Source organism: Daktulosphaira vitifoliae, unplaced genomic scaffold (genome assembly GCF_025091365.1).
Source record: "Daktulosphaira vitifoliae isolate Bord-2020 unplaced genomic scaffold, ASM2509136v1 Scaffold_4, whole genome shotgun sequence".
NCBI lineage: Eukaryota > Metazoa > Arthropoda > Insecta > Hemiptera > Phylloxeridae > Daktulosphaira > Daktulosphaira vitifoliae.
Window position 1 is genome coordinate 1674872 of NW_026099575.1, and position 12089 is coordinate 1686960.

The window sequence follows — 12089 nt, forward strand, 5'->3', positions numbered from 1 at the left end:
AACTTTTTTGATCATATGTATAGAAATAATTTTTATAATTTCCCCATTATATGGATGATTTAAAAAGAGTTTTTTTAATTTTTACGTACAAAGTCAACATTTTCATCTTTTGTAAATGTTTCAGAAATCCTACACCTTTAAACATGAATTGAATTAAAACGTATGTTATTTACTACGAGTTCATATGACGTATATACTTATATCGTGAACCTGATTAATCTAAAAATAATATTGTGTTTTTTTTTTATTTATTTTAAATTATTCTTTTTCTTAAAAAAATGTTAATGTTTTTGAAAGTGACTACGCTTTCAATAATTAAAAATATTTTATTTTCAAAAAAATTATTGTTTATATATTTTTAAGTAAATATAGCTCTTTAATTGTTTGAAAAAAATTTCTAAGAATTTATGAAAATGTTTGTTTTATTGGTTATATGTTAAAATATTTTAAGTAGAAGACGAATACTATAATTGGTTACAACGCAACGGTGCCAAGGCCAACGTGTAAACAGCTGATAACTACTTGTATTCGTTTTTTATTGCAATAAACCATGAATATAAAATAGACATTTCAACCTAACTTGTCTGCGCAGTATTAGTATTTTGATCATAAAATCAACTTAGAAATATTTATTATATCTTATTTAAAATTAATTCTTTATGATATATATTAACCTCAAGGTTAATATATAAAAGCTGGAAAATTACAAATTAGGTTTTTTGAGATTTGTGTTATTTGTATGGAGTACGATATATGTTTTGTTCTTGTTTCGAAAATTAGGAGTCAACTTTGTTAAAAGTTAAAATTTTAATCTGATTTAAAAATAAATGTATTCTATTCCCTCTTTTTAATCTTTCAATACAAAAATTAATTAACGTTTTAGTTAGTCAATCTCCATAATTTTTTACGGTGATTGAGTTAAAATGTTTATAACGTGATAAGTTCATATGGATTCAATTTGTTATCTTTTGACGCTGTTATGCATCTACAGGATTTAAAAGGTCTATAATCTCTAAAAAAAAGTTCTTAAATAATTTTTTTTTAACATCAGAAAAAATTCTGTATTTTCCTGGATTTCGACATATTTTTTAGGATATTGTCCAATGAGACTAATTTAGTTATAAAAATTTAAAAAAAGGATAAATCATCAAAATACCAAAATTTTCTTAGCCACATATGGAAGCTAAATATATGCAACATGTGTGCTTGTGTATTAATGCATTACATTGTGCTTATTATTATTTCTAAGTTAAATCTACTTATATTGTATAATACTCTATAATTTTTTGCATAAATTATTAGTCAATATAAAATGTTAACTTATATTTTTATTTACTTTTTTTTGTCGTTGAAGCCCTAATTTAATATTTTGGTATGAAATACACAAACAAAAATTGAATTAGTTTCATAAATACATGTAAAATATAACATTTTTGTCTAATAACAAATTGCGATACGTTACTCTTTATGTTCTTATAGTGAGTCATTGTAGCCCCACTAAAAAAAAGCTATCTGTGTTCTCGTTTTCAGTATGCACATGCGCATATACGCCGTGTGTTACTATTTACACTCAGATCAAACTCTATTAAAATTAATTTATGGTCTATAAAAATTACATTCCATTGATTGTAAGTTTTCAATATAAATAAATGTACCATGACAGGTAATGAGTTTAGCTAACTTTTAAGTTTTTCTTTTGAAAATCTGCATTGTTTAACGTTTAACGTTAACGTTAAATACGAATACATTTCTTAATACAAAAGAAAATATTATGACATTTAAAAAAAAAAAAATATTCTTCTATTATCAGCTTTATGGTTAAGAGTTATGACTATTTTACACTTTTATGCGTACTTTATACAACTAAAAATTCAATAATTATTTATAACTAAAAAATAAAATTTCAGCTTTGGGAACATGGCACCAGACCAAATAGAGCCCAATAAAGAGACAGGCGTAACTGCTTTTAGTAATTATGGAGCCTCTTTAAACACAGTCTTCATTTCAGTACCTGCCAGTATATTTCCGACACGGGTAAGCTATATCTATGAAAAAAAATCAAATATTTTGATTAGATATCTTTTTTTTTCTATTTGTTTTTATTCAACTTATTTATTTATTCATTATTAATGAATACTATCGTAAAGACAAAATAAAGCATAATTAAAATTTTAATATATATTTATAGTAAATTATTAAAAAAAAAAAAAATTACTATTTATTATAAATTTAGATTAATTTACATTATAGAGAAAAAAGAATCAAAATTACTACAAATCGATAACATACAGTACAACAATCTAAACTTAACATAACTATAGGAGCGTACCTTTAATAGAAATGATATAGCATGACAAGTAATATTATTAGGAACATTAAATTCTATTTTCTTATGAATTTCAGGACATCAATTTGACTAACTGACAACATGCTTCTTTATAAAATATAATATCTAAGGTACTGCTTGAAAATTATATCAACATTTTTTTCTTTTTAATTGATAATATTCCAAAAACCTACATTCTTTAAACATACATTGTATCAAAGCTAATATAATGAACTAAGACGAAAAAGAAAAACTATCTAAATTTAGTTTTCTAAGAGTTATTGCACATTAAAGCAAAAACTCATACAATTTTTGAAAAAAATTACCTATTTTGAAATATTTCGCATAGTAACAGAATACTAAAATTATTCTAAATTATTTAAAGTTAAAGTTTATTTAATGTAATATATGATTAAAGAGAAAAACGTTCCGTTGGCATTCCTTTAGAATTAATCAAACCTCTTAATTCAAAAAGTGTGTAATTTTGGTGAACATAATAAATTTAAAAAAAAATGTGTTTTAAATACGCATCAAATTCAGTACAATTTTTATAGGTTTTAAATTATTGAATTTATGAGTATTGATTTGATTTAATCGTACAATTAGTAGATTCGGGAAGAAATGTTTTTGCTTTGCCATTCTTCCTGTATTAAACCTTTAAACTTTTATTTATAATAAAGTAACTTAAATTAAAATGTTCATAGTATACATGATGTTTATTATATAGTATTTTAAATAATAATGTTCTGTTTTATATGAATAGATAAAGTACAAAATTAAAACTAATAATCTACTAATGAATGAAAAGCCTAATAAAAAATAAATAGCATAGTTTCTGGAGATAACTATTTTTTATGTATCGTCGTCATTTAAAATGGACCGTGATCAAACCCTTACAAAGATTTATTTTTAAGCATAGACGAGGGGTCAGTATAAATAGAAATTCAAAAGTAAAGACACGCAAAGAAAAGTTTTGTATTTGGACAACTATCAAGTGGTCAGCAACGTATTTTTAATATACTTGGACTCTATGCTTATTTAACCTACTAAAAATTAAACTATTTCATTTATTTAACAAAATAATTTTTTGTTAAATAACGCTACTCAATAAAAATATTGACCGTGAAGTTTAAGGCGTTATTTTTTTCCAATTCATAAAAGGCTTCTGTAAATCAACTGATTATGAGAGATTATTGATCAGTAGATATATAAAAAAATTATTTACTTGTATTTTATTTTGATTCTAGAATAAATTACGTGGATTGAATTTATACAGAAACCTTAATGCTTACACCTAATTTGACAATTTACACCAAAATAATTTAATTATTTGTCTCACAAAGTATTATTTATTTTTATTTAGTTCAATATTTATTAATATAATATAACTTTTTAATTACGATGAATAATATAAATATTGATTATATCAACAAAAGAATAATTAGTCCAGTTGATATACAAATTAATTCAATATTACTATAATACAAAATACATAGAGGCTTAATTATTAAAAAAAAACCTAAATATATAAAAACAAACAAATTAAAACTAGTCAGAAAAAAATTCAAATTTTTAATTGTATAACATAGAAGAAGCATTCTATTGATAAGAAATGACAATAGATCTCTCATTGGGAATGAGTATAAAACATATGCATATCGGAGATGAAAATTACGAACATTTTTGAACAGTCCCCATTATTATTGAGTAAAATAAATCTCTGTGTAGATTCTATTAAAATCACCTGTTTGATACGGATACCGAATTATAAATGCATATTGAAGAACCGATCTAACGAGAGAAAATATAATTATAATATTTTAATATATAAAATATAATTAACTACAATAATATATTATTCACTTCAAACTCGTTTCAAAAACCTAGTATTCGTGTAGCCTTACTACAAATATAAATAATGTGCTCAGAAAAAGTTGAAAGTCAAAATAAATATATTATAATATAGTATAACAAACAATTATGAGTGATTATTCCCCTAATACCCTTTTATTTTTACATTATTGCAATTTACACTAATTTTTCAAAAAAATTTAAATATGTTTTGTACAACAATTTATTAAATTTTTTGAATTTTACAATTTTTACCACAAAAATTAGTCTAATAGTCAAACTTTTTTTCAAATAAAAGTATATTAAATAATCCTTAATTTAAAATACAGATAAAAGTAACAGTATTTCCAGAATATTTTCAAAATTATGTTAAAAAAACGCTACTTTTTATACATGTAATTTAAGTTTTGAAACCTTCTGTATAAAGGGGAATGGTCTTATTTAAAACAAACTATGTAGGATAAAAGGGATTAATAAAAAAACATATTATTGATCCATACATTTTTCAAAAAGTTTAGTTTGGTTGAAAGTATAAACATAAATATGAAATTAAAAAAAAAATAGTAGCACAATGATGTTGGTTGAGTTTGGTTCTAAAATTTATGGTTATAACTTTTTGAAAAATGTTTGAATCAATAAATTTTTTTTTGTAAATTTTTGTTTGTAAATTCTTTTTTACAATTTCTTTTATTCAACATCAATATATCAATATACAGGGTGATTCATTAAAGATAAGACACTCGTTTACTCAGTAACTATTGAAAATTTAAAATTTTTGGTAAGGAAAATATTGTTTGATTCAAAAAACACTACAATAATATGTAGTAAAAATATGATATTTTTCATCCCTTCAAGGTTAAAAAACATTAACTTGAGTTTTTTTAAATGAGAACACATATTTTGAATTTAATAACATTTTTGAGTTTTTAATTTAATAGCAAATGGCATTTGAATTTTTAATACAACTTTATTCGTTTATTAAATATAAACATTTAAAGTTTCAAATTTTTGAGTTAATATACATGTATAATACACTAGGGATTAAAATTACAGGTAGCTAATTGTTTTTTTATGACATTGCTGTCACAGTCACGGATTGTTCATTATCAATTATGACTATCAATAAATATACATTCTGTATTGTCAGTTTGTGTATTTATAAACTCACAACAATATGCCTTACTACCATTGATAATAACAATGCTTTGTACCTGCTAATATCGATGTCATTAAAAACCAATTAGCTACCTGTAATTTTAATCCCTAGTGTATTATACATGTATATTAACTCAAAAATTTGAAACTTTAAGTGTTTATATTTAATAAACGAATAAAGTTGTATTAAAAATTCAAATGCCATTTGCTATTAAATTAAAAACTCAAAAATGTTATTAAATTCAAAATATGTGTTCTCATTTAAAAAAACTCAAGTTAATGTTTTTAACCTTGAAGGGATGAAAAATATCATGTTTTTACTACATATTATTGTAGTGTTTTTTGAATCAAACAATATTTTCCTTACCAAAAATTTTAAATTTTCAATAGTTACTGAGTAAACGAGTGTCTTATCCTTAATGAATCAACCTTTATATATATAAATTATATATAATTAATAATAATTAAAAATTATTTAAAAATAATTATTATTTTTTCGATAATCGGACTTCTTTTTTATTATTATGTTATAACAAACATTTTTATTATAAATATTATAATTATAACTTTACATACCCGGGTTGGTGTTGATTTTGGTATAATCTAACGATTTTTTCAAAAAATTAAGCACTATCTACAAATTTGCATATTAATTATTTATGATAGTGATTTTAATTATTGTCAGTTATTATCGATACTTATTTCAACTATGCATCGCCATTATGTTGTTACTCCACTGTGTTTTTTGTAACATTCAACCTGTGTAAGAAAAACTTTGCTAGCCAAAAAAATTTAATAACCCATATCTTTCTAAAAATTGCTGATCAATAATTTCTATTTATCAGTTTTATCAAATTTTAATTTCGAATTTAGTACATTATTACTTTGCTACAGCAATTGTATTTTATAATATACATTTGTTTTATTTATTTTATACGTAGGAAGGACAACTGTCTTCTGAAGATGTATCTATTGGTGATGATGAGAAAGATAAATGCAACTCGTCTACGGTTAGCCACGAGGACGATGACCTAACATCACTAAGTTGGCTAAATAACAAAAATTTGCTCAAAGGTTTGACTTTTAAATATTGTTTTCGTCTTATCATATAAAATATGCGTGTACACGATTCTTCATAGGGACTCTAAATTAAATATAAGATTTCTTACTTAATTAAAATCAATTAGATTTAATATAAGAATTTTTTTTTATTAAAAATTTACAATCTATACACAGTTGTTCAATAAGTAATTATTATAAAAAAATTTATTTGCAAATGACACGTATAATAGAATTAAGGAACAACCAGTGGTGCCACTCGGCAACTTAATTTATTGTGTTAGTTTTTTTTTTTAATTATCAGTAGGTCTCTTGGACAACTATAATTTAGCCTTCTGTCAGTATTTTTAGGTAAGGTTAGTGAAGTTGTTTTACAAGTGGTTGAGTTGGTGTGGTATTTTAGTTTAAAGTGGAAAATAAGGTAATAGAATTTAACTAGTTAGTTGACCGTTGGAATTCTAAGATCTTTGTTCGTGTAGAAGAAGTTATTATAAGTTAAGTAATCATATGAATTGAAATACTAAATTATTCTAAGGTTAGAAGATTTAGTTAACTAAATGTTAACTCCCGACTCCATCTTCTCCGACCACGTATATAAGATCTAAACTATCTCTAAATAACAAGCTAGCTCTGAACAAAGATTAAACCAAAATAGTACATCAATATACGAATTTAGGTGTGTAAAAGGTATAAATATTAATTGTTATCATATTTTTAAACAATAAAATCATTTTTGAATTTTTAGGTCATACGGCATTTACTGGATGGTATAAATAAAATCTTAGAATTACCTTAAAGATAAAATAAAACTAAATTCATCTTACACAATTTTAATAAATAAAAAAAACAAAAGGTTGTTTTTTTAAACTGCTTTCGATAATAATAATGTATAATATTTTGTTGGTGGAAGACCTAGACTATATGATAATCGTAGTTTAATTCTTGTTTTAATTAGAGTTACTTTAAAAACTATTACAATTTGTTAGTTCTATTTTAATAATATTCAGATGTTTAAAGTAAAATAAGAAGGAGATTATTAATTAATAATGTGATTTTGTGTTCCGTAGACAATAATTGTTAAAAAAAAAATCTCCAATAAGAGGAACCGTAATATGGCTACACTAAAAAAATCTATTAATCTAAAATAATTTTATAATAAAGTTTATTTTTATTTTCAAAGAAAAATTGTTTGATAGTATTAAATTCAGCGTTCGATTAATAATTGAAGAATTTTAAGACAGTCGAACTTTACACGAGAATAAAATTATTTAATAGTATTTATTTACAATATTATTCGTTTATTAAAGTGTTATATTATAAAATCATTTGATAGAAATGTAACAGTAAGCGTACATTGATAGAGGATCACTAAGTGTTAGTTGAAAGGTACAATTTTCTGTTTTATCTATTAGTAAATTAATTTTTTTCAATTTCTATCAAAATTGATATACTAATATTTTTATTGAGTTTTAATTCCATCTTTAATTAAAATTAATGTAAAACCTTAATAATAATATTTTTAAGAGAAATATTAAATGACTTTTTATAGAAAATAGTAATGACACAACATGAAAATTCATTTTTGACATCATCTACTCATTGATCATTCGATTGTAAACTGTAACTTTATTTTACATATTACTTTTATTACACATAATTAAAGTGTTAATATGGCATAATTGTCATTTTATTTTTTATTTTCTTTAAGGAGTTCATGAGCTACCCAAATCTGATTATGTGGATGACGCTTCCTGTGACTCTAAATCCTCTAACAGTAAATCACGATCGCCAATACGATGCTGGTCTACTGTATCTACACTATCTAAAATATCTGCTTTACGATCATCAAGCTACGATCCAAAAGTAAGTATAAGTTAGTATATATATATATATTTCTATGTAACCTACAAAAGATTACGCAATGTAGTTAAAAATTAAATAATTAACTATTAAATGAGAACGGTTTTTTAAACAATTTCTAATATATTTATAAAATAAAAGGATATATTTATGTTTCCGAATATCTGTGAATATTCTAGATTTTGTAACAATTTAAGATAACTTAAACACTTTCATAATCTCTATTTTTATGAATTAATTTAAATTTCTTCATAAGTAAATTGTTCTAATATTTTAGTTGATTTTAATTATTTTAGTCATTTAGTGCACTTACTTATATGAAGCTATCGTCATTTCCTTTATTCCAAATATTTGGTGTCTGTTCTACCTTACAATAATTTAACAGGAAACGTGTATTAATTATAGTTGAATAACTACAGTTATAAAAATCTATAACTTATAACTTAAATTATATATAATTATAATTGTGTTTTATTATAATTTATTAAATTCATAAGTTATTATTATAATTGAATTAATAGATATTACCGATGTAAACTGGAGAAATATTAATCTTACATTATGTTTTAATTTTGAATTATTGAAAATTACACAGAGTCTTTAGAGCTTAAAACTCCATCATTATAAAATAATTCATTTTTAGCAGAGTGATAATTACTGTACCATATACAAAAGAAGCGAAATATTAATATATGCAATAACTTTTATTTAATATTGATCTTATATCATTTTTTTAAGTTAATAAATTTATCTATCAGTTTTACATCTGTAGATATAATTTTATGATTAGTATCGGTGGACACTTAAAGGGCGTTAAAAGTTGAATACTTTAAAATGAAAAAATATAAAGCTTAGTCCTTTTGAATTTATTACTAAAACTGTTTTTTAATAGTTTCAATATTAATACTAATTTTAGTCAGATAAGAAATTAAAGAAATTTTGCTTAATTTTTCATTAAAAAAAAATTATTGTTTGATAATTGTATCTAATTTTTCAGTTTATGGTCTGATATTTAATTATAAAACATAGTTAAATTACAACTAAAAAATTGGCTCTAATTATTACCAGGCCTATTAATAAAATTTAATGTATAATTTAAACATTAATTTATCAGTGATTTTTTTTTTTGTTTTAATAGATACATATTGAATCAAAACCACCATACTCGTTTTCATGTTTAATTTTCATGGCAATAGAAGATTCTCCAAAAAAAGCATTACCAGTAAAAGATATTTATGAATGGATTGTTGAACATTTTCCATACTACAAAAATGCACCTACTGGTTGGAAAAATAGTGTTAGACATAATTTGTCTCTTAATAAGTGTTTTAAAAAAGTAGAAAAAGCACCAGTTAGTGTTATTTTTATTATTGTAATTACTTTGAACCCATTATAAATTAGTATTAATCCAACAGAATTTGGGTAAAGGATCACTATGGATGGTTGAACCGTCTTACCGGCCATGTCTTATTCAAGCATTACAAAAAACTCCTTATACCAAAGGCTATAATAAAAAGACAGTAACATCCAACTCTATAAATCAATCTTTGCGATATTGTGTAGAAAATGAGCACAATGATGATGAAATATCGACTGTGAGCGATGTAGATGCAGCAACTGCAATGTTGGTTTTAAAACATGGTCCACATGTACGCATTGTTCATGATAAAGGTAGCATTATTTATACTTAATTGATTAATATTTATTTCACATGTTTAGGAATTAATTGTGAAATAGTTTCAAATTTTAACATTAAAAATGTTCATATAAAATATTGAAAATTTATTTAAAAATTTTTTAGCGTTTCTAATGATAATGCATAAGTAACTTATGAGTATAACTAGTTCACTTTTTGAAATTAAATACTTGTCTTTTAGTTAGACGTTTAAATTAAAGAACAGCAAGTGTATTATTTCTAGAACTTAATAATAATTCAGAAACTCTTTATTTAAAATTGAATAAAAATTGATCACTTGTGTTAAAATATTTAAAAATAAAATTATATAAAAAATATTTAACTCAAAAAGCCACAAAATATGTTTAGGCGTAAAAAAACAATTAATAATTTGGTCGCTCATTTTATATTATCCGGGAACTTCCAATGGATTAACTAAAATTTTTAAGAATTTTGGTATTACTTTAGTTGCATCTAAAAGTAATAATTTAAGAGATTTATCAGGTAATCCTAAAGATAAAGTAGAAGAAGGGGGTAAAACGAGCATTTATAAATACAATATGAAAGTTGTAATAAATTTTTCGTTGAAATATAAGGGACAGGTTAAAAGAACATTTAAGTAACTTTAAAAATCAAGAAGTTAATAAATCTCCTGTGGTTGAACATTCATTGATACAACCTCTCCAATAAAACCATAAAGTTAATTATAAACGTAATTACAAAAAAGATAGTATAAGGAGGCAATAGAAATGTTAAAAATAAAAATAATATAATTAATTGAGATCGTGGCATACTGAAAAATTAATTATTAAACTGGCAAAATGTGATAAATTATTAAGTGATAACATCACTAGATCACTAGAGGAGGGTCTCAGTACGTGTTTAACGTTAATAATGGTAACATTGTTCCCAAAATACGTATCCGCGTTTTTTGAGTAGTTTTTTGTGGCTTTTTGAGTTAAATATTATTATAATAATATAATTTATTTTTAGCTTCGATGCGAAGCTGAGAAGGTATTGGTTTTACTAGGATGTGTTTTTTTTTTTTTTTTGTGTCTGTTACCACTTTTTCTCAGCTTTCACCGAACCGATTTCTTTCAATGATACGTCAAAAGATCACAAATCGTATCTAGTCGAAGACATTACCCTCAAAAATTGAAAAAATTTTCCTCGTTCCCCATAAATGGGGGAAATTTCCAAAAAAATTTAAAATTTAAAAATTACTAATTTTTGACATTTATTCAATTCTTTTTACTTAAAATTACCCATAACTTTTTTAAAAATAACCAAATCAATATAATTTTTTGTTTATAGATGCATGATGTCTTTAGTTTTCATTTGGTATATTTTTTTATAAATCTGATCCTTTAACTGTTCACAGGGGGGGATTTAAAATGACAACTTTTTTACAAAAAATTAATTTTTTCAACTTAACTTTTGAAAGTGTTCCGGAAGGTCTGACACTTTTATATATATCTTAAATTAAAGCTAATGTAATATACTTTATCATGAAAAAAAAAAATTTCGGACTTTATTTTATCTTCATGGTGAAAACAGACTTTAAACTTAATAAAAAAAATACGATTTTTGTAAAAAAATTCTTTTTTATATTTTTAACTTTATAATGCTATAACTTTTTGAAAGATGTATGGATCAATATAATTCTTTTTTTTGTAGATGCATGATGTCTTTACCTATCATTTGGTATATTTTTTTTATAAATCTGACTTTTTACCTGCCTACAGGGGGGGATTCAAAATGACAACTTTTTCACAAAAAATGGACTTTTTCAACTTAAATTTTGAAAGTGTTCCGGAAAGTCTGACACTTATATATATATATTAAATTAAAGCTAATGTAATCTACATGTACTTTATTATGTGAAAAAAAAATTTCGGACTTTATTTTGTCTTCACGGTGAAAATGGCTACCAAATGCTATTATTGTGTGAAAATTCTCAATTTTATTTTTTACATTTTTAACTTTATAATGCTATGACATATTGAAAAGTGTATGGATCAACATTATTTTTTTATGAGAAATAATATTTTTTAATAATCCCTTTTTCATTCGACATACTTTATATTAATTAGGATATTAATAAGGAACTAGCAGTTTATGAAGCTTTTGGAATAATCTACCAATTTTTTAAAATGAAACACT

The 12089-nt window shown here is 23.4% G+C and overlaps 1 protein-coding gene across 3 annotated transcripts in view; it reads left to right on the plus strand.

Moving 5' to 3' along the window:
- LOC126903866 (forkhead box protein N2-like) overlaps positions 1-12089 on the plus strand; it is a 28169-nt gene that overhangs the window by 6514 nt on the left and 9566 nt on the right. The window contains exons 1-6 of one of the 3 annotated variants that reach the window (XM_050682400.1): positions 1560-1663; positions 1908-2034; positions 6274-6406; positions 8100-8254; positions 9390-9602; positions 9667-9922. In XM_050682400.1, the coding sequence (XP_050538357.1) occupies positions 1650-1663; positions 1908-2034; positions 6274-6406; positions 8100-8254; positions 9390-9602; positions 9667-9922 (898 nt within the window). In that variant the 5' untranslated portion in view covers positions 1560-1649. Of the gene's footprint in view, positions 1-1559; positions 1664-1907; positions 2035-6273; positions 6407-8099; positions 8255-9389; positions 9603-9666; positions 9923-12089 lie in introns of those variants that run through there. The other 2 variants (XM_050682402.1, XM_050682401.1) reach the window with 2 other exon arrangements.